The sequence below is a fragment of the Aulonocara sp. 'chitande type north' Nkhata Bay genome, linkage group LG11 (genome assembly GCF_057382095.1).
Source record: "Aulonocara sp. 'chitande type north' Nkhata Bay isolate Kocher_YH1m ecotype deep benthic linkage group LG11, A_spYH_male_GT1.1, whole genome shotgun sequence".
Lineage (NCBI taxonomy): Eukaryota > Metazoa > Chordata > Actinopteri > Cichliformes > Cichlidae > Aulonocara > Aulonocara sp. 'chitande type north' Nkhata Bay.
This window is the reverse complement of record NC_141354.1, coordinates 15,831,104-15,853,555: the sequence shown is the minus strand read 5'-3', so window position 1 is coordinate 15,853,555 and position 22,452 is coordinate 15,831,104. Positions and strand designations below refer to the sequence as shown.

Genomic DNA, 22,452 nt, shown 5'->3' with positions numbered 1-22,452 from the left:
CTCTGGTAGAGGACCCGAGCTTGAAGGATAAACTGCCCGCAGGGGCGTGCTGGGTGTTTTTATATATATATATATATATATATATATATATATATACATATACATATATATATATATATATATATATATATATATATATATATATGTATATATATAGGGATGGGTATCGTTTAGGTTTTATCCGATACCGGTGCCAAATCGGTACTTTTGAAACGGTGCCGGTGCTTAAACGGTGCTCGAACCGGTGCTTAAAGAATGGAGAACACAAACTTTGTCCAAAAACCTCTCATGTTCAGCTGGTTTTTTTTGTAAAAAGATAACAATGTGTGCCTTTTCTGCAGCTATGTGGCATATATGGCATCACTCTTGGCTGGAAGCAGTGCTTAAACAATGGAAAAACCACAAACTTAAACCCTCTCATGTTTAACTGTTTCCCACTTTTTCTTTGGTCATTTTAGCCTTTTTGGCCAGGGTGAAGGGAGTATCTGCCATCAAACAAGAAGACAGCCGCATGTAGCTATGATGATGTTTGCTAGTTCACCTTACATGCATTAATGTAATAACGTGGTTAGCCTACTCAATGTAAATTACACACGAACAACATGAAGCTACTCACGCAGAGAAGAACGGCTGCTGCTGCCATCATCATCAGTCATCATTTCTGCTACACTGGCAGGGCTAGGGGCCAGGACTCTATTCTTCAGGTTTTTGGGGGATGTTGCTCCGGGTCCGATAACTGGCAACCCACCCGACGTGCACGGTGTGAGGTCTCGCAGCAAGCTATCAAATACGGCGCATTTCTCGGCTTTTAAAAAAACCGCTATGCGTCGCCAGGTGTTTAATCGGATTCTTGGTGTTACCTCCTTTGACAGTATCACAGTATCAGCTTAAAGCACTTGTTGCAGGCTGCGGAGTTTGCATATTTTGCTGTGAAGTACAGCCAGACTTTTGACCGCTTCGCCTTGGACATTTTAAATCTGTAGCTCTGCTCTAACAGAACGTACGTACCTGGCCCCGCCTACTATCCTCGGAAACGTAAAATGATTGGCTAGAAGTGTATCACAGCTCAGGAAAAAAAAGCACCGAAATAAAGCACCGAAATGTGCTCTGCTTTTCGGTCTAGTTACTACCGTTTATGTCAGAACCGGTGCCATCATGGCACCGGACACCGGCACCCATCCCTATATATATAAAAACACCCAGCACGCCCCTGCGGGCGGTTCATCCTTCAAGCTCGGGTCCTCTACCAGAGGCCTGGGAGCTTGAGGGTCCTGCGCAGTATCTTAGCTGTTCCCAGGACTGCGCTCTTCTGGACAGAGATCTCCGATGTTTTTCCCGGGATCTGCTGGAGCCACTCGCCTAGCTTGGGAGTCACCGCACCTAGTGCTCCGATTACCACGGGGACCACCGTTACCTTCACCCTCCACATCCTCTCGAGCTCTTCTCTGAGCCCTTGGTATTTCTCCAGCTTCTCGTGTTCCTTCTTCCTGATATTGCTGTCATTGGGAACCGCTACATCGATCACTACGGCCGTAGTATATATATGTATATACATACATATATATACATATATATGTATGTATATACATATATATACATATATATGTATGTATATATATATATGTATATATATATATATATATCTGTGTGTGTGTGTATATATATATATGTGTGTATATGTATATATATATGTATTAAATATATGTCAGTAACAAAATGTCAGTAAGTTAATTTCCTGTCCATAAAAACATGAAAGGAATTCCCAGGAGATTCAGTGTGTAAGTCATGATCCTAGTTATACAGAGCTTCAAAAGGTTGACTTTGTGTTACACACTTTGTAATTATAAATGTGCTGTGAACTCCATTTCCCCCCAAAAGAGCTGGAGTACCTTTTGTTCTGTTTTCCTCTCTCACTGTTTCCACACATTTCAGATTGTTTACCACGGTGAAAAGGGTGAAAAAGTCAGGGAGAGTTCATGTGAATTTTCCACTTTGAACATTATATTTTTGTTGAGGTGAAAACATACTTTTGTTTTTGAAGATTCCATATGGGAATCGCATCATTCCTCTCTTCCAGCATTTTTTTTTTATTCTGTCAGCCTCTGTCTGCCATCTCCTCTGCCTCTGCATCACTCTGATGTTACTCCTGTCACAACATAGATGCACAAGTCACACAACACAGCGAACTGTTAAAAATGACAGAACAGGCTTGTGGCACATATTTTTTTATATCTATAAAAAACACCCAGCACGCCCCTGCGGGCGGTTTATCCTTCAAGCTCGGGTCCTCTACCAGAGGCCTGGGAGCTTGAGGGTCCTGCGCAGTATCTTAGCTGTTCCCAGGACTGCGCTCTTCTGGACAGAGATCTCCGATGTTGTTCCCGGGATCTGCTGGAGCCACTCGCCTAGCTTGGGAGTCACCGCACCTAGTGCTCCGATTACCACGGGGACCACCGTTACCTTCACCCTCCACATCCTCTCGAGCTCTTCTCTGAGCCCTTGGTATTTCTCCAGCTTCTCGTGTTCCTTCTTCCTGATATTGCTGTCATTCGGAACCGCTACATCGATCACTACGGCCATCTTCTTCTGTTTGTCTACCACCACTATGTCCGGTTGGTTAGCCACCACCATTTTGTCCGTCTGTATCTGGAAGTCCCACAGGATCGTAGCTCGGTCATTCTCCACCACCCTTGGGGGCATCTCCCATTTTGACCTCGGGACTTCCAGGTTATACTCGGCACAGATGTTCCTGTACACTATGCCGGCCACTTGGTTATGGCGTTCCATGTATGCCTTGCCTGCTAGCATCTTGCACCCTGCTGTTATGTGCTGGATTGTCTCTGGGGCATCTTTACACAGCCTGCACCTGGGGTCTTGCCTGGTGTGATAGACCCCAGCCTCTATGGATCTTGTGCTCAGAGCTTGTTCTTGTGCTGCCATGATTAGTGCCTCTGTGCTGTCTTTCAGTCCAGCTTTGTCCAGCCACTGGTAGGATTTCTGGATATCAGCCACCTCCTCTATCTGCCGGTGGTACATACCGTGCAGGGGCCTGTCCTTCCATGATGGTTCCTCGTCTCCCTCCTCTTTCTTGGGTTTCTGCTGCCTGAGGTATTCACTGAGCACTCGGTCAGTTGGGGCCATCTTCCTAATGTATTCTTGGATGTTCGTTGTCTCATCCTGGACTGTGGTGCTGACACTCACCAGTCCCCGGCCCCCTTCCTTCCGCTTAGCGTACAGCCTCAGGGTGCTGGACTTGGGGTGAAACCCTCCATGCATGGTAAGGAGCTTTCTTGTCTTTATGTCAGTGGCTTCTATCTCCTCCTTTGGCCAGCCTATTACCCCAGCAGGGTACCTGATCACGGGCAGGGCGTACGTGTTGATGGCCCGGATCTTGTTCTTACCATTCAGCTGACTCCTCAGGACTTGCCTGACCCTCTGCAGGTACTTGGTGGTTGCAGCTTTTCTAGCGGCCTCTTCATGGTTCCCATTCGCCTGTGGGATCCCCAAGTACTTGTAACTGTCCTCTATGTCTGCAATGTTGCCTTCTGGTAGTTCAATCCCCTCAGTTCTGACTACCTTCCCTCTCTTTGTTACCATCCGACTACACTTCTCCAGTCCGAACGACATTCCAATGTCATTGCTGTATAGCCTGGTAGTGTGGATCAGTGAATCGATGTCTCGTTCACTCTTGGCATACAGCTTGATGTCATCCATGTACAGGAGGTGGCTGACAACTGCTCCGTTCTGTAGTCGGTATCCGTAGCCAGTCTTGTTAATGATCTCACTGAGGGGGTTCAGGCCTATGCAGAACAGCAGTGGGGACAGAGCATCTCCTTGGTAGATCCCGCACTTGATGGTGACTTGTGCTATGGGCTTGGAGTTGGCCTCTAGTGTTGTACGCCACATCCCCATTGAGTTCCTGATGAAGGCTCTTAGGGTCCCATTGATCTTGTACAATTCTAGGCATTCCAGTATCCAGCTGTGGGGCATTGAGTCATAGGCCTTCTTGTAATCAATCCAGGCAGTGCACAGGTTGGTCAGTGCACAGGTTGGTCAGTCTGGTCTTGCAGTCTCGGCTGATTGTTCTGTCTACCAGTAGCTGGTGTTTTGCGCCTCTGGTATTCTTGCCAATTCCTTTCTGTGTCCCGCTCATGTATTGACCCATGTGCCTGTTCATCTTAGCCGATATGATGCCTGACAGGAGCTTCCATGTAGTACTGAGGCAGGTTATTGGTCGGTAGTTGGAGGGGACCGGTCCCTTCTTGGGGTCCTTGGGGATCAGGACCGTCCGGCCTTCAGTTAGCCATTCCGGGTGTCTCTCGTTAACTAGCAGCTGGTTCATTTGTGCTGCCAGACGCTCGTGGAGTGCAGTCAGATCCTCTAGCCACTGAGCATTGCCGTTATGGGTTGCATCCTTCTCCCATATGCTCTTCCAGTATTGCTCCGTCTCCAGCTTTGGTGGTGCTGTTCTCTTATTGTTCCCTTGCCACTGAGAGTACACCTTTGCTGGTTCTGTGGAGAACAGCTGGTTTATTCTCCTGCCTTCTATCTCTCTGGTGTACCTCCTCAAGCGGCTGGCCAAGGCTGTGAGTCTTTGCTTGGCAGTTTCCAAGGCCTCAGGTATGGACAGCTTGCTGTATTTCTTAGGCACCTTATTTGTCGCACATTGTGGATGTTGGGTATCGAAGAATCCATAGGTCCCTCATCCTATTCATGTAGCCCCTTCCGCCGGGGTTACTTGCATAGTAGCATTCCAACAACGCCCTGTTTTCGTCTCTTGCCCACCGATGCCTTCTTGTTCCAGTAGCCCACTTTTCGTCAGGGTGCCCTGGTTCCTCAACACCTGACGCGGACCTTGTTGATCCGGGCGACGTCCGAGCCGGCATGCCTTCATATTTATCTGTCTCGCTCATGTCTGCGGTAGGCTTGCTCAGCATAGGGGGTCTAGCCTTAGGACCCTTACTGGATACAGACGCCCCAGGCAGGAATCGAACTTGCGATCCTCTGTTCCAAAGGCGTGTAGTTTATATATGTAATTAGTTTATATATATATATATATATATATATATATATATATATAATATGTGTGTGTGTGTGTGTTCTGCTTCAGTTTCAGGTGGTTCTGTGTTAATATTCCCCTTTAAGCCTTCCATTTGTGTTTTTACAGTCATAGACATATTGAGTTTTGCCATGGTTATAAGGATAGAGGAAGTTAGAAGCTTTTATTTTATTGCACAATAGTAAATTATATATTAGTGATTATATATTAGGAGGATAGTAGGGCTGGGTATCGTCAATGATTTCTAGAATCGATTCCGATTCACAAGGCCCTGAATCGATTCGATCCACGATTCGATTAGATTCAATTCAATTTGAATCAGGGAAATTTTGCCTCAGTCAGAAATATTATAATTCAGATCAGTACATTTACATATTTTTGTATCTATAAAAAGGAAGCTGACACTTTTGAGACTTTATCAAAGGTGTGAGCATCACAGCAGATGCCTTTGTGTCAAAGTAGCTGAAGATAAAACACAGAAAAACATGAAGGTGATTTTCCTGGCCTGGGATTTTATAAAAATATTCTGCAGTATATCAAAAACGAAAGAAAACCATTAATCAACATATGAACATTACCTCTGAAGTTACAGCAGTTTTATTAGAGACACAGCTAAGCGTTTTGCATTTTGCATAATTTTAAAAAGTTTAAATTTGTTCAGTAGCCCATTGAAGGGCAGAAATAAGGTTTTCTTTTCGGAAGTAAGTAAAAGGAAAAAAAAAACATCGGCCGACAGTGCTGTAAATAACGATAGTCTTGTGTGTAACAAGCAAGAAAGAAAAATTGCAGGCATGCTATACTTTCCTTATAGATTTCTTTTTTTCTGAAGCCTTGTTCTTTTCCCATCCTTCCCCACTGTGAGATGTTATAACCTAAGGCCCAATTAATCCTAATGACCTGAACTTTATGCTCCTTTTTGCTCTGCTTTTATGTTGTATCCAGGCATTGTCTGAACTCATCAATTAATCTGCTTTAAAGCACTTTTTGTTTTCTTCGATCATGGGGTTTTGAGCTGTGGTTTTGGTGCTCCTGTTGTTGCAAAGGTCTGTACCAAGCTGAGCCACAGGAAGGTGGAGGTTTTCACGAGCACTTTAGGCCCTCTTTGATCAGAAATCGAAACCCATTTTTGTTTCAATGCTTTGGTCGGGAGCAGCCACCCTTTGAAAATGTGGTCGCACTCTCAATTTGATCAAATGTTGCAATAATTGTCATGACTGAAGAATAGACTGTATTTTCAGAAATGTTCCTGTGCATTGCATTCATAGTCTGTGCACGCGTGCATGTTTTTATTCATTTTGTTTGTGGCTTTCCTAGATGTGGATGTTAAGAATACACGTGTCAGCTTTTACACTAAACATAACCCTTGAAATCAAGATTGTCAGTGAATCAACAGGATATTCTGCTGTCTAATAGTTTTCAAGTTAAGTTTGGATACACGTCATAAATTAAGAAGCAACTGGGTTTCATTACACTTAGTTGTGATTTTTGACCCAAGCAGAGTTCTGCACCATTTTAAATGCTGTGCTAAACATGTTCTTAAACTCCTGTAAGTTTTATCCCCTCATCTCCAAATATGGTCGTTAACATATTAGATGAACCCAGAATGAACTGGATTTAATTTTTGATAAAGACAGCTCTGAGCTGTCCTTGAAAATTTAATGGCAATTTAGCCATCAGTCATTTTTATGTTTACAAGTCAGTGATCATATTTGTTCCTTGCTTTAAACTAATTACAAAAATGTTTTTCAAACTCTTAAATTTGTACATTTTTTCATGTTTCCTCCTCCCATTTGTCAGTCTGATTCCCTCTCCTTTTATTTTTCATGTTACCCACAGGACGTGTCCACAGTATCTGGGTTCTCCAGTGGACCTAATTGGTCCGGCACCTTGGGCCAGTCTCAGTCTGTCGCCAGTATCCCGAGGTTGTCTCCCAAGGCTGAGACCAAGAAGAGGAGGGCCCCACCACTGCCTCCTGCCCCTGCACCCAGGATGGAGCACACTACAGTTGAAAGCTGTCAGGTGAGGAAACAGTTTAACCTGTGCCAGATTTATGTGTGTTGCTCTTTATGTTTGTGTTTCATGACAACGCTTGGACTGGAATTGTGAGTTGTGAAATTGAATCCATATCCTGTGTTTTAAAGCAGTAAGTCGTACCAGGAAACACAAATGAAATTAGTTATTATATAAAGATGCACTGTATATGCACATTACTTAAAAACACAATTTCAACATGATTGGCATCATTTTAATGACACAGCTAATTTTGTGCATCTTATGGAAAATCCGCATCCTAGCAAATACAGTAACTCTCAGCTTTCAGCACTGACCCGATGGAGTATATTTGAAAGCTGCAATCAGTGTGATGCAGAATTTCCTTTAGGTATTCTGACCTCAAAGTCAGGATGACCTGTATTGTCTACAATAAGCAACAACTCCCTGCAGTCTTATTATTCTGTTATGGAGGCATGCTACTAAATGTTGTTTAGCAACCAACATCCTTCTGCCCTCCCTCTGATAATAGGTTTTATTTATTTTAAGGAACCAGTGATCTTAAAGAACATTATTCAGCATCTAAGCATTTAATGGATTTTTGCTTAATTATTTCAAAAAAGAGCAGAGTATGGAGTAGAAAAGTCTTCTGAGAAATAATGTGTGTACTGAAGGGGGCCGCAAATACAATCCTAAAAGATTTGATTCACAGTCTCTTGTTCTCAAAACATTAAATATGCAATAAACAATATTAACTAAAGCACTAAAGACAAAAATACCACATAGCCACGAGAATCAATGTTCATTATTCCACATCCAACTTTGTGTTTACCTCAAGTTAACTTATCAGAAGTCAGCCAAAGCATTCAGCTATCTGTGTCCTTTAGTTGATAATGGCAGAACAACTACAAGAGGACCCTTTGACAAGACATTAATACACCTTCAGTGTCAACTCACCTTCTAAATTGGTGTCCTCTTTATTAGAATAACTGAAACGTAAATATAGATATTTTATATTCCTGTGTTTTGCAGTCCTTTGTGACTCTGAGTCATAGGCTCCTTATAGCTGCTGAGCAGACAGAGATGGTAATTTATCTGTCCACCTGTCAGATTAAGAGTTATGACAGATACCAGGGCTCAAATAACCAGACACCACCCAGACTCACAGGAGAAGCTAGAGTTGGGAAGGTTATCTGAGGACTTGATGGACAGTCTAATAATAGATTTCTTCATTTTTTCCGTATGCCTTCTCTAAACTGTTAGCCTATCACATGTATCGTAATGCAAGGTCCTACTGCGGTGCAGGTCACCTGTCACGTGTCCTTGTTTTTGAATATTTTTGATGTGTTTAGATTGTTTTATCGACAGTTCAGGTGCACACATTTTACAGAGTAAAAACAACACATAAAACTGAGATAGTCACTTAGAAATGAATGAAGGGACTTTAAAGGGTTGTTTGATTAAAAAAAACAGACTATGTGTAACGACGCAACAGAAGTGCAAGGAGTCAGGCTTTAGCGCTATGCCTGGCATGTTTGTGCTTCACGAAGGTGACTAAAAAAGATGCCATAGCAGAGAGGCTTCTCAGGACAGTTTCTGAGGGCATATCAGGACACTGGCATTAACAAGCTCTTAGTTCTTGAATATGTGGTCCAACTGCAGATGTTAAATCAGTTTGCATTACATTTAAAAGTTGTACTTTCACATTGACATTAGTTGTTTGAGGGGGTGGGGTGCTAAACTGGGGGGGGGGGGGGACTTGCAAACTTTTATGTCTGTAGATGAGTTCAAGCTCCAGTGAAAACAGATGTCACACCATAAATTTTATTTGTTGAGCAAATGGCCCAAATAGCTTTGGATAATGCAGAAGTAAACAGTTGTCAAATGTGGGGATTTTTTATATTTTATTTATTTTCATTTTTATTTTGTTTTATTTTTTTTTGTTATATTTTGCTTACTCAGACATGCCGTGAAAATATCTTCTCAGTTCTGCAGCACGTAGTTGACTCTATGACACATGAGATCATGTGAACGTGCATGTTTGATGATGAGGACAACTGGATAGATGATAAACTTTTATTTATCATATATTTGCATGTTGATCATTTATTCTTACCTATGTTTTTAGAATACAAATTATCTTAAAAAAAAAATGCCAGTGCATTTTATACAGAGCTTGCGTCTTTATGTAAAATAAAAACACAAAATAGGAAAGTGTATTTTTGTCTTTCAGGTTGTTGTTTTTTTAAAATAATTTTTTTTTAGAAACTGTGGGCATGTACGACTATTAAAATAGAATCCAGAAGTTAATGAATTTCTTTTTAAGAACCCGAGATTCTTTCTTTCAGTCATTGACTTTGTAACAAACATTGGAGAGTTTTTCTGGGACTTTGTTACACAACCAAACAATGACTAACCAGTGAAAAACATCTTCTTTTTTTTTTTTTTTGCTTATTTGCTTTTTTTACAGTTACTATCAAAGCTGCACTCTGGGGGGCGGGGGTTCTCAGATGGCTGAAAACTTTCTGACCTTTTCCGTATTTTCCGTAAATTTAACAGAGTCAGCGTTCCGTGCGTTCTTTCTGAGAGTCATAGGCAGTTTTTACAGGACACAGGTCATCTCAGGACAGCTCTCTGTGACAGCTGTCCTCATTATAGAATTCCCTATGCGCCAAACAGGCTTAGGTAGTCAACTAATTATGACTTACAAGACAGTAATTGACACTGGCATTGCAGTATAAGCTATAAGAATGATGAGATTGTTATAATGAAGCTAAGTGGCTTTAAATAGACATCAGAGACCAGAGATCATTATGTGTGGCCATTTGTATCATACAAGCAACATAGTTTGATTAAAATCAATGACAAAATTAGGAGGGTCAGACTCTCTTGATTATTGACTATGGAAATAAAGCATTCTTCACATGAAAGGTCAGAGTGTTGAAAAGCCAGCACCAGTTTACACCCTCTGTGTCTATCCCCAGTGACTGATCAGAGAATGATTAGATGCATATAACATTTAACTCAGTGGTTCCCAAACTTTTTTTGCCACGCGCGCACATGCATGCGCAAACACATCCTTTAACCACACACTCCCATATTTTGCTCCATTGCGCTTTATTTCACACCTCAAACAATTAGTAAACAATTAACTAAATACAAGCAATCTGCAATAAATTACAGGTATTAAAAAAATAAACTACTAACTCTTTTACGCTACGTCCACACCTACATGGGTATTTTTGAAAATGCAGCTGTTTCTATGTGTTTGGACCTTTCGTCCACATGTACGTGTAAACGAGGAATACAGAGGTACTAGAGTCACGTTACGCTGTGCGCCACGTTATTGTTTACATGAGATGAATTGCAGAATGACAGATAGTCAGCTTAACAGTACTTTGTCTCTATCTGCAGGTTTACAGGCTTACATATACACACGCAGTTAATGTCCCTCTATTTACAAAAGCAGAGGCGTCATGGTGTGATTATTTTACGTGTAGTTGTTTTTTTCTGTGTAATAATATTCAACATTGCTATCAATACATTTTTCAAAAAATGCCTCTCTGTGCAAAATCGGTTTAAAAACATAAACAACTGTGGGATACTGTTTGTCCGGGATTTGAACCGGGGGAACAAATCGTGGCAGGCTCAGCCTGATGTTATTTGTATCCCACTGTAACTTTACTGTATACAGAGCTAACATCTCCAAAGTGTCAGGAGTAGTTAGTCATTACAACTAGTGTTTGTGAACTAAAAATCAAGAATGTGGGATACTGTTTGTCCGTGATTTGAAGAACCCAGCGCTGCTCCCGACGAAGGGAAAACCAATTCTGCAGGGGAGACCTACCTTGGCACTTGTGCAGGTGAAACCAAAGGGAAGATATGCTTCACCATATTTTCTAGTCTTTGGCTTAGAATGAAGTTGGTTTGGAAACATATTCAGCGATGCTTCATCTCCTGCTTTGCATTTGTGTGGGCGCCCCGTCAAAAACCTGTCCATTATGCTAGCAGTGTCCAAGCGTTTTGTTGGGTTTTTTTGTTTTTTTCCTTTTCATACCGCGCCCCCCCTGCAATGGCTCTGCGGGCCCCACACTTTGGGAAGGTCTGATTTAACTGAAGCCCTGTCCCTTGTTTTTCCTTTTTTATAGAGGCCTTAAAACTGAATTGTATGTAATCAGGATAAGTTTTATCTAAACTAGTTTGTATTACTTATATATTATTTGATCTGAATAATGAAGAGCTGTTTCAGAGCTACGCTATTAGCTCAATATATTGATTATGCAACATTTTTAATGAGTCATTACTATGAGCTTAAAAGTTCACTCGGGATACATTGCAGAGAGGTGCCTCTTTTATATGAACTTTGGACGAGTACACTCATTGCCCTGCAAAGATTACAATAGACAAGAGACCAAAGTTTCAGTAAAGCTGTTAGGGAACTAAGCAACACTGGTATAGTCAGTGATTGCTGGTTAATTAAAGTGCAAATTCATGTTTTTGATTATTCTTTTTAATGAAAAGTAGGAATTAAAGCTGGCTGTCAGCATCCAACTCTAGTTGTAACGACGGCAACAGCTATTTTATTATATTATTTTATATTTTTTATTTATATACAGCAATAAAAGTGACACTCTGGGATTGGTGTTACATTTCCAGATGAATGTAAAACAATTCTCTGCTATAGGAGAATTAGATGCTCTTTGATCAGTTAATGACTCCAGCATGGAGGGAAGTTACAGCTTTGTCTTTTTTATTTTCCAGCTCGACAGTCAACAATCTGTGTATGTCTTTACGAGAGACAGACTTAATTGAATTATGTTTTGGAACATCGAGCTCAGAGAAACACAACCTTGTTTGTTTTTTTTTCCAGCAGTGATAGGCAATCTGTTATTGTGGTTTGGGATGAAAGCCGTGTCTGTGTTGCCTCGTGTGACAGAGAAATTGAGAGAAATTCTGAGCTCTCTGCTTCACTGCCCGTAAAAAGGAGATACGTCTTGAATAAACACATTTTTTTGCTGTGTGTACACGAAGAGTTAGGACATTTGAAGTAGAGAGTAAGAGAGGTGATAAAGAGAAGTGAGAAACTTTGGTGAGAGGTTTGCAGAGACAGTCAAAATAAGGTAACATCAGTCTTATATGAGTATTAGGTGTGTGTTTAAGTTGTACAGCATTAACAATGTATTAGCTGTGGGGTCATGTTTCCAAAATGCAGTACAGCATGAAATCTATTTGGCATGTCCTTAGCACCACCCTCACCTTGCAGGAGGACTACACGACAGCTCAGAGGACAGAAATATTATAAAGCGTGGTCGTGTAAGCAGGCTGTCTCTAAATTCAAATGTTTTAAAATATATTACCTACAGCTAGTTTATCTTTCAGTTTTTATGTCTTTTTTCCGCTTATATATTTAATTGTAATAAACATTTTTGGACTTCTGTCACCAAATGATAAAGTGAATTTAATTCGCAGTTCTGCTTGTAGTACTCAGCGGACCAGCTCCATATTAATGGCCCTGCAGTGCCCATAAATTTGGTTTTTGGCATGTATGCATGTACATACCCAGCAGTTTCTTGTTTGCTATTGGATATGTGTGGAGTTCCTGCATGGATTTTTTTGTGTGTTTCTCTTCATTTCTCTCTCTCAAAAGACATGCGAGATCTATTCAAGAACAGGCGAGCAAAACAAAGCAAAATAAAAGAAGGAAAATGTGTTTATTTGGTAAGATATCCTGTGTGCTGTATGGCACCACTGTGTCACTCCACATGCTCTAAAGAAGTTGAGCAAAGAAGGAAAAGAATGTTATACTAGTGCCAAAGCAAATACATCATCCAGTATACTATAGATCTGTCATTAACTTTCCTTTGGAGCTGTCAATTTTATTGACGTGTGCTATGGCCAATATAAGCAGGTGTCTGGCTCTAGCAGGACAGTATACATTTTACAAACTTGTTCAGAAAGGCTTTGACGTAGCTGTTCAAAGCATGTAACAGAAAACTTGATTTAATCTCAGTCTAAATGTGTCTGACATTTGCACCATCGTCGGTAGTACATTTACATAATTTACAAGTGGAAAAAAAATGTGTATATGAAAAAGTTTAAAAAAATGCAAACATAGAATTAAACTCCTCGAACTTAGCTGACTACATTTTAATTTTACAGCCTTCAGTTTTTACACTCTTTTCCTGTGTCCAGTTCCAAGTTTGTGTTCAAGGGGAAGGCTGTTAACTGTCCCCTCACCTCATGTGTTTAAGTTCAACAGCTGCCCTCTCTGAGCCTGCTTCTATCACAGATTTGTTCCTGTTACGTCTAAGATCAAATCATTTATCCTCTTTGAATGCAAACTCAAATAGAATCAATGGATTTCTTTCTAAAATAACATAAGGTCCTGTCCTGACATGACTTGCAATTTTTCGCCACAGCGGACTCTTAGGTGATATGATTATTGTGGCTAAAGTATTGTAAGATGGCACAGTAAGCATTCTTTCAAACGTACTGAACCTTAAGGCTGTGTTAGTATTAGTTAGGGGCCAGGATTAGGGGAATATGTGCCCCTGCCATGCGGCCTATATATGACAAGATCTGTTTGCACTTTGCTGTCAAAACATCTTATGTATGAAACCAGGGTCTGTTCCAGGAAGCAGGCTTAACAAACTCTGAGCCTAAGCCTAAACTCTTGAGTTGATTAACCCTGAGTTGGGAAACCTTTGGTCCTAAAACAGATCAGAACTACGCAGAGTTAGCACAGTCAGCTCTTGAGTTAATGTGTGAGTTAATGTGTAATGGGAGAGAAAACATGGCCATAATTCAGCATGGTATCTGAGCTTACATTTTTATCTAGTACAACCGCAAATTAAAATGATTGCATCCCAGTTTTAATGGATCATAAAGCTAGAATATTGCAGTTTATTAGATTAGAGGTTTAAATCTATTTGTTCATCTGAAACCTGACAGGGACATACTACGGGTGACGGCAGCTAAATATAAAATATTGATCAAACTGATTAGACTGTTTACTTCTTCACCTGTGATTCAGTTACTTGGAATTATAATGTCATACAGGGAGTGCAGAATTATTAAGCAAGTTGTATTTTTGAGGAATAATTTTATTATTGAACAACAACCATGTTCTCAATGAACCCAAAAAACTCATTAATATCAAAGCTGAATGTTTTTGGAAGTAGTTTTTAGTTTGTCTTTAGTTTTAGCTATTTTAGGGGGATATCTGTGTGTGCAGGTGACTATTACTGTGCATAATTATTAGGCAACTTAACAAAAAACAAATATATACCCATTTCAATTATTTATTTTTACCAGTGAAACCAATATAAAATAAAGAGAGGGGCTGAGCTGTCAACTGATCACCACCTGGTGGTGAGTTGGATCAGGTGGCGGGGGAGGACGCTGGACAGACCTGGTGCACCTAAACGCGTAGTGAGGGTGTGCTGGGAACGTCTAGCAGAGGCCCCAGAGGGCTTTCGCTTTGGTGGCCTCAGAATCTCATCTCTGATTTTTGCGGATGATGTGGTTCTGTTGGCTTCATCGGGTGAGGGCCTCCAGCTCGCACTGGAATGGTTCGCAGCCGAGTGTGAAGCAGCGGGAATGAGGATCAGCACCTCCAAATCTGAGGCCATGGAAAAGGGTGGAGTGCCCACTCCGGGTCGGGGATGAGTTCCTGCCCCAAGTGGAGGAGTTCAAGTATCTCGGGGTCTTGTTCGCGAGTGATGGGAGAAGGGAGCCGGAGATCGACAGACGGATTGGGGCTGCAGCTGCAGTAATGCAGATGCTGCACCGGTCCGTCGTGGTGAAGAGGGAGCTGAGTGTAAAAGCGAAGCTCTCAATTTACCGGTCGATCTACGTCCCTACCCTCACCTATGGCCACGAGCTGTGGGTAGTGACCGAAAGAACGAGATCGTGGATACAAGCGGCAGAAATGAGCTTCCTCCGAAGGGTGGCTGGCCTCTCCCTTAGAAATAGGGTGAGAAGTTTGGCCATCCGGGAGGGGCTCAGAGTAGAGCTGCTGCTGCTCCACATCGAAAGGAGCCAGCTGAGGTGGTTCGGGCATCTGACAAGGATGCCTCCTGGGCGCCTCCTGGGTGAGGTGTTCCAGGCATGTCCCACAGGGAGGAGGCCCCGGGGCAGACCCAGGACACGCTGGAGAGATTATATCTCTCGGCTGGCCTGGGAACGCCTTGGTGTTCCCGCGGATAAGCTGGAGGAGGTGGCTGGGTAGAGGGAGGTCTGGGCCTCTTTGCTTAGGCTGCTGCCCCCCCAACCCGGCCTCGGATAAAGCGGATGAAGATGGATGGATGGATGGAAACCAATATAACATCTCCACATTCACAAATATACATTTCTGACATTCAAAAACAAAACAAAAACAAATCAGCGACCAATATAGCCACCTTTCTTTGCAAGGACACTCAAAAGCCTGCCATCCATGGGTTCTGTCAGTGTTTTGATCTGCTCACCATCAACATTGCGTGCAGCAGCAACCACAGCCTCCCAGACACTGTTCAGAGAGGTGTACTGTTTTCCCTCCTTGTAAATCTCACATTTGATGATGGACCACAGGTTCTCAATGGGGTTCAGATCAGGTGAACAAGGAGGCCATGTCATTAGTTTTTCTTCTTTTATACCCTTTCTTGCCAGCCACGCTGTGGACTACTTGGACGCGTGTGATGGAGCATTGTCCTGCATGAAAATCATGTTCTTCTTGAAGGATGCAGACTTCTTCCTGTACCACTGCTTGAAGAAGGTGTCTTCCAGAAACTGGCAGTAGGACTGGGAGTTGAGCTTGACTCCATCCTCAACCCGAAAAGGCCCCACAAGCTCATCTTTGATGATACCAGCCCAAACCAGTACTCCACCTCCACCTTGCTGGCGTCTGAGTCGGACTGGAGCTCTCTGCCCTTTACCAATCCAACCACGGGCCCATCCATCTGGCCCATCAAGACTCACTCTCATTTCATCAGTCCATAAAACCTTAGAAAAATCAGTCTTGAGATATTTCTTGGCCCAGTCTTGACGTTTCAGCTTGTGTGTCTTGTTCAGTGGTGGTCGTCTTTCAGCCTTTCTTACCTTGGCCATGTCTCTGAGTATTGCACACCTTGTGCTTTTGGACACTCCAGTGATGTTGCAGCTCTGAAATATGGCCAAACTGGTGGCAAGTGGCATCTTGGCAGCTGCACGCTTGACTTTTCTCAGTTCATGGGCAGTTATTTTGCGCCTTGGTTTTTCCACACGCTTCTTGCGACCCTGTTGACCATTTTGAATGAAACGCTTGATTGTTCGATGATCACGCTTCAGAAGCTTTGCAATTTTGAGACTGCTGCATCCCTCTGCAAGATATCTCACTATTTTTGACTTTTCTGAGCCTGTCAAGTCCTTCTTTTGACCCATTTTGCCAAAGGAAAGGAAGTTGCCTAATAATTATGCACACCTGATATAGGGTGTTGATGTCATTAGACCACACCCCTTCTCATTACAGAGATGCACATCACCTAATATGCTTAACTGGTAGTAGGCTTTCGAGCCTATACAGCTTGGAGTAAGACAACATGCATGAAGAGGATGATGTGGACAAAATACTCATTTGCCTAATAATTCTGCACTCCCTGTAGTTAAAAAGACTTGCGCTGTATGTTATATTAAAAATCGTGACTACCAGCATTTAATCACTATGTTTTAAAGTATGTAAATTATTAACAGAATATTCTGCGATATTATCTATCTTGTCCTTACAGTGATGACAGAAATGTCATAAAAGAGCTCATGTTGAAGATATTTATTGGGTTTTCTGCTAATGTCTAACCTGGTTTCAAATAATGTGTGCTTTGATAGTAACTGTGAGTGAGAAAATAAGGAGTCACAGAGAAAGCCAGAGTATGCATTATCTGGGCTAAAGAGGACAATGACCATCTGATTTGTTCCTATTGTTACGGTCTTGGATTAATGCAGTAATAAAAACAGTAGTTTTTGCCTGATTGATCACATGCCAGCTGGCTCAAAAACCTAAAACTGCAAAGACTAGCAGTGGTGTGCTTTTACCAAATAAAGTGTGCCTAGCTGACCTTGTCTTAAAAGGCATTCGACATAAGAAACACGACTGCAGCGTGTGGTTGTCAACATTGATACACACTCTTCCACATTTTAGTTCAGTACAGGAAAGTGAGCGATGACGAAGACAGTCCAGCTGCTTTGTTGTCTCTCATTAGCACATACATACACAATGACGTCATCCTTGCTGATGTGCTTAGACACACACAAATACAGAGCAGCCCCCTCTCATGTATCCATTATATCCTTTTCACGTTCCACATTACTCTTGTTATGTTGCCCTGTCACAAAGGCCTTCACCCATCAAGAGTCCTTCAAAAACAACTGATGAATGGTCACGCTACCAGGATGATGCCTCCATGGGTGGCCCTATCTGATCAACATGCTCTGACATGGGGCCCTTTGCCTTCCAAACCACGGAGTGGAAAATTTAATTGACACAGCAGACTGTCCGCGTATCACCTTCTGTGCGTCATTCTGTAAATGTCCATTCCCCTTAAAAACTGCTCACATGTATCACATATGTTTTTTGTTTGTTTTTTAAAAATAAAATCGCGTAATGTCAGGGAAATGTGGTGATTAATTATTTTGATCAAACATGTGACAAGGTTATTTATTTTATTTTCCACTTGCTTTCTAAGTTTAGAGACATACAAACTGACCCAATGTACAGCATTCAGTTTAAATGCACTTCTGAGACAAAATCATTGCAGAGAGAAACCTGTTTTCTTTCTTTGTTTTGTTGTGGTCTTGCTGGTAACTTTACCGTAGAACAAACAAAATTCTGCTTTCCACTTTAATATACCTCAAAATTTATCTGGCTGCCTGTGATAATAAAAAATGTTTAATGTACAAACGGAGTAAAATATGTATATATATTTAATTAATTTTAATTTAAATGGAAATAGTTAGTATTGCTAATATTCACATATATTAATTTTTAAATTACAAGATATAAGATGGCGCCGGTGAGGTCGGCTGCCGTCACGACTGCTCCGACCACTTTTTCTTTGTCTTTGCTTTTTAAGTTAGTTTTCAGCGTTTCTAAATCGGCAAAATCATCACCATTGGGTACATTAGGTATGACAGTGACACTCTTGTTTCTATTGGTATACAATGTACTCACAATTCGAAGTTTTTAACTCCGGATCCGAGCTGGCTGAGTGAGATCTCGAGGGAGAACAAAGGGAAGCGGCGGCGTCCTAGAGGGAAGCGAGCCGGCGTCAGGAACAGGCTGAGAGCTCGTGCACACCGCACACCTCTGCCTAAGCAGAGTGAAGCTGACCCCCCACCCACTTGAAACGTAAAGGCAAATAGGCGGAGCGGTTAGTGCTACGTTTGTGCTGATTTGTGCAGGTAAAATTAGCGTTTGTGCTGCTACGGTTTCCGAGATATTAAACTTTATTTTATAGGTCATTCAAAGGTCACCATCCCCCCAGACTGCTCCAAAACAAACCAAAATGGTCTACTTTTTTAGTGCTACGTTTGTGCTGGTTTGTGCAGGTAAAATTAGCGTTTGTGCTGCTACGGTTTCCGAGATATTAAACTTTATTTTATAGGTCATTCAAAGGTCACCATCCCCCCAGACTGCTCCAAAACGGGCCAAAATGGTCTACTTTTTTAGTGCTACGTTTGTGCAGATTTGTGCAGGTAAAATTAGCGTTTGTGCTGCTACGGTTTCCGAGATATTAAACTTTATTTTATAGGTCATTCAAAGGTCACCATCCCCCCAGACTGCTCCAAAACGGGCCAAAATGGTCTACTTTTTTAGTGCTACGTTTGTGCTGGTTTGTGCAGGTAAAATTAGCGTTTGTGCTGCTTCTGTTTTAAAGATATTAATGAAAATGTAAAGGTCAACCAGCCCCCCCACATTACCCAAATCCAACAAAAGTGGTATCAAACGTTTGTGCTACGTTTGTGCTGGTTTGTGCTGCAAAGATTTGTTTGTGCTGCTATCATTTTAAAGATATTAATAACAATTTCTAGAGGTCATCAGAGGTCAACCAGCCCCCCCACATTAATTAAATCAAACAAAATGGGTGTCAATCAACTGTGCTACGTTTGTGCTGGTTTGTGCTGCTAAAATTTTCGTTTGTGCTGCTTCTGTTTTAAAGATATTAATGAAAATGTAAAGGTCAAAAGGTCAACCAGCCCCCCCACATTACCCAAATCCAACAAAAGTGGTATCAAACGTTTGTGCTACGTTTGTGCTGGTTTGTGCTGCAGAAATTTTTGTTTGTGCCGTTATTATTTTAAAGATATTAACAAAAATTTCTAGAGGTCAACCAGCCCCCCCATATTAATGGAATCAAACAAAATGGATGTCAAACGTTTGTGCTGGTTTGTGCTGCAAAAATGTTTGTTTGTGCTGCTAACATTTTAAAATGTTTAATAAAACAACGTCTTGATGCGTGCTTAATCATCCAGGTAAGTAAATCCCAAAAGGTTGATTCTGTTCATCTGGACATTTTCAGTTGGAGAAACGTTTCGTCACTCATCCAAGTGACTTCTTCAGTCTCAGCTGACTGCAGGTTTCCCCAACCTTATAAACACCCGTGAGTGAAGTTGCCCCCCCTACCTTCTTCAAATCGAACAAAATTGATGTCAAACATTTGTCCTGCAAATTATTTTGTTTGTGCAGGTTATGTTTCCCTAATTTTATAAACAGTACATGTACAGTGAGAGAGAGATGTTACATCTGTCTTCACTTGCATCCCAGTCATAGAAGCGTTGGAGGTCGTTCATAAGAGATTACAGGATCATCCCAACCTCAGCAACAGGACCACTCTCAGCACTGATCAGTTGTGTTTGCTTTTGGAACTGTCTTAATTCCACCTATTTTGCATAAGGGTCAGTACAGGCAGAAATCTAGGTGTGCCATGGGTTCCCACAGGCCCCTGGTCAAAGTCACCAAACCAGTTCGTAAGCAGGTACAGGTGTGGCCAGAAGGGTCCTCAGAGGCACTGCTTTTCCACCACAGGCCGCCACACACGACAACACCACAGACTTTCAGGAATATACAGAAACTGTCACTGCCTACATCCCAAAATGCATCGATGATGTCACAGAGACCAGGACTATCACTGTCTGGGCCAATCAGAAACCATGGCTCACAGGTCAGGTTTAAATGCTCCTAAAGTTGAAAAATGCAAGCCTTCAGAGCCGGGAATTAGGTGAGTCTAAGAACAGCAAGGGCAAACCTGTCACGTGGCATCAGCTACAGCAAAGCTTCAGCGACAGCAGAGATACTTGGAGGCAGTGGCAAGGAATACAAACCATCACAGACTACAAGCCCACTCTACAGACCGTGGTGACACAATCCCCAGACAGTGTGTGGAGATCCCTCCACCATCATTACTGAACCCAAGAAGTCATCTATCTCCTGCTTTAAGGACTACCGTCCTGTCAAACTCACCTCCATCATTATTAAGTTAAGTGCTTTGAACGGTTAGTCATGCATCAAATCAAATTATTGCTTTCCCCCAACCTGGATCCATTTCAGTTCGCATACCGGTCAAAACGCTCAACCGATGATGGAATTTCAACTGCCCCTCACTCAGCCCTCACACATCTGAACACTAGAGACTCATATGTCAGAGTGCTGTTCATAGACTTCAGTTCAGCATTCAACACCATCATTCCCCAGCAACTCATTCACAAACTGGATCTGCTGGGGATCAGCACCTTGCTGTATAACGGGCTGCTAGATTTCTTGACAGGAAGACAGCAGACAGTACGGGTCAACAGCAACACCTCCAGCCCAAGAACACGGAATACGGGGGCTACCCAAGGATGTGTGTTGAGCTCCCTTCTCTTCACTCTGCTGACCCACGACGAGATCTACTACAGGGGTGAAGTTAACCATCTGCCAGAGTGGTACAGCAACAACAACCTGTCCCTGAATGTGGAGAAGACCAACAGTGACTCTACTTCCTCTGCAAACTGAGAAGCACAAGAGATTCAACCCCCATTATGAGCACCTTTTACAGAGGCACAGTTGAGAGTATCCTCACCAGCTGCATCACTGGTGTGGTATGACTCCTGCATTGGGTTCTGCAGGAAAAAATGACAACGGGTAGTGAGAGCAGCCGAGAGCATTGTGGGGACCTCTCTTGCCTCCCTCCCCAGGAGATCTACTGCACCTGCCTCATCTGGAAGGTCGTCTCCATTACAGGTGACTCCACTCATCCCTTCAACAGCGTCTTCAGTTTGCTGCCATCAGGAAGGATACTGAAGAGCCTCCGGGGCAGAACCAGCAGACTGAGAGACAGCTTCGTCCATCGGGCTGTCAGGATGCTGACCATCTCTGGATCGAGAAGGGGGGCCCAAGGGTACATCTTTCGCCATCCTACAATGCTGTGATTGTAGCCATTCCCCACTTTCTGTGAATGGTACTCATGGCCATTGATCAATAGGCTTTGATTAGTTGTCATTGATCAATGGTCATAAGAATTTGCATACTAACAATCATAGAATTAACCCCCCGGCACATTGTTCATTCAGTGGCGCTAGTTTCCTTCACTATGCAAATGTACTGTTTATATGGTTGGGGAAACCTACAGTCAGCTGAGACTGAAGAAGTCACTTGGATGAGTGACGAAACGTTTCTCCAACTGAAAATGTCCAGATGAACAGAATCAACCTTTTGGGATTTACTTACCTGGATGATTAAGCACGCATCAAGACGTTATTTTATTAAACATTTTAAAATGTTAGCAGCACAAACAAACATTTTTGCAGCACAAACCAGCACAAACGTTTGACATCCATTTTGTTTGATTCCATTAATATGGGGGGGCTGGTTGACCTCTAGAAATTTTTGTTAATATCTTTAAAATAATAACGGCACAAACAAAAATTTCTGCAGCACAAACCAGCACAAACGTAGCACAAACGTTTGATACCACTTTTGTTGGATTTGGGTAATGTGGGGGGCTGGTTGACCTTTTGACCTTTACATTTTCATTAATATCTTTAAAACAGAAGCAGCACAAACGAAAATTTTAGCAGCACAAACGTAGCACAGTTGATTGACACCCATTTTGTTTGATTTAATTAATGTGGGGGGGCTGGTTGACCTCTGATGACCTCTAGAAATTGTTATTAATATCTTTAAAATGATAGCAGCACAAACAAATCTTTGCAGCACAAACCAGCACAAACGTAGCACAAACGTTTGATACCACTTTTGTTGGATTTGGGTAATGTGGGGGGGCTGGTTGACCTTTACATTTTCATTAATATCTTTAAAACAGAAGCAGCACAAACGCTAATTTTACCTGCACAAACCAGCACAAACGTAGCACTAAAAAAGTAGACCATTTTGGCCCGTTTTGGAGCAGTCTGGG

The 22,452-nt window shown here is 42.2% G+C and overlaps 1 protein-coding gene across 8 annotated transcripts in view; it reads left to right on the top strand.

Moving 5' to 3' along the window:
• Positions 1 to 22,452, top strand: part of cobl (cordon-bleu WH2 repeat protein) — a 75,003-nt gene that overhangs the window by 26,138 nt on the left and 26,413 nt on the right. For all 8 annotated transcript variants that reach the window (XM_086310780.1, XM_086310784.1, XM_086310782.1 and 5 more), the window contains one exon: positions 6,896 to 7,078. In XM_086310780.1, the coding sequence (XP_086166906.1) occupies positions 6,896 to 7,078 (183 nt within the window). The remainder of the gene's footprint in view (positions 1 to 6,895; positions 7,079 to 22,452) is intronic.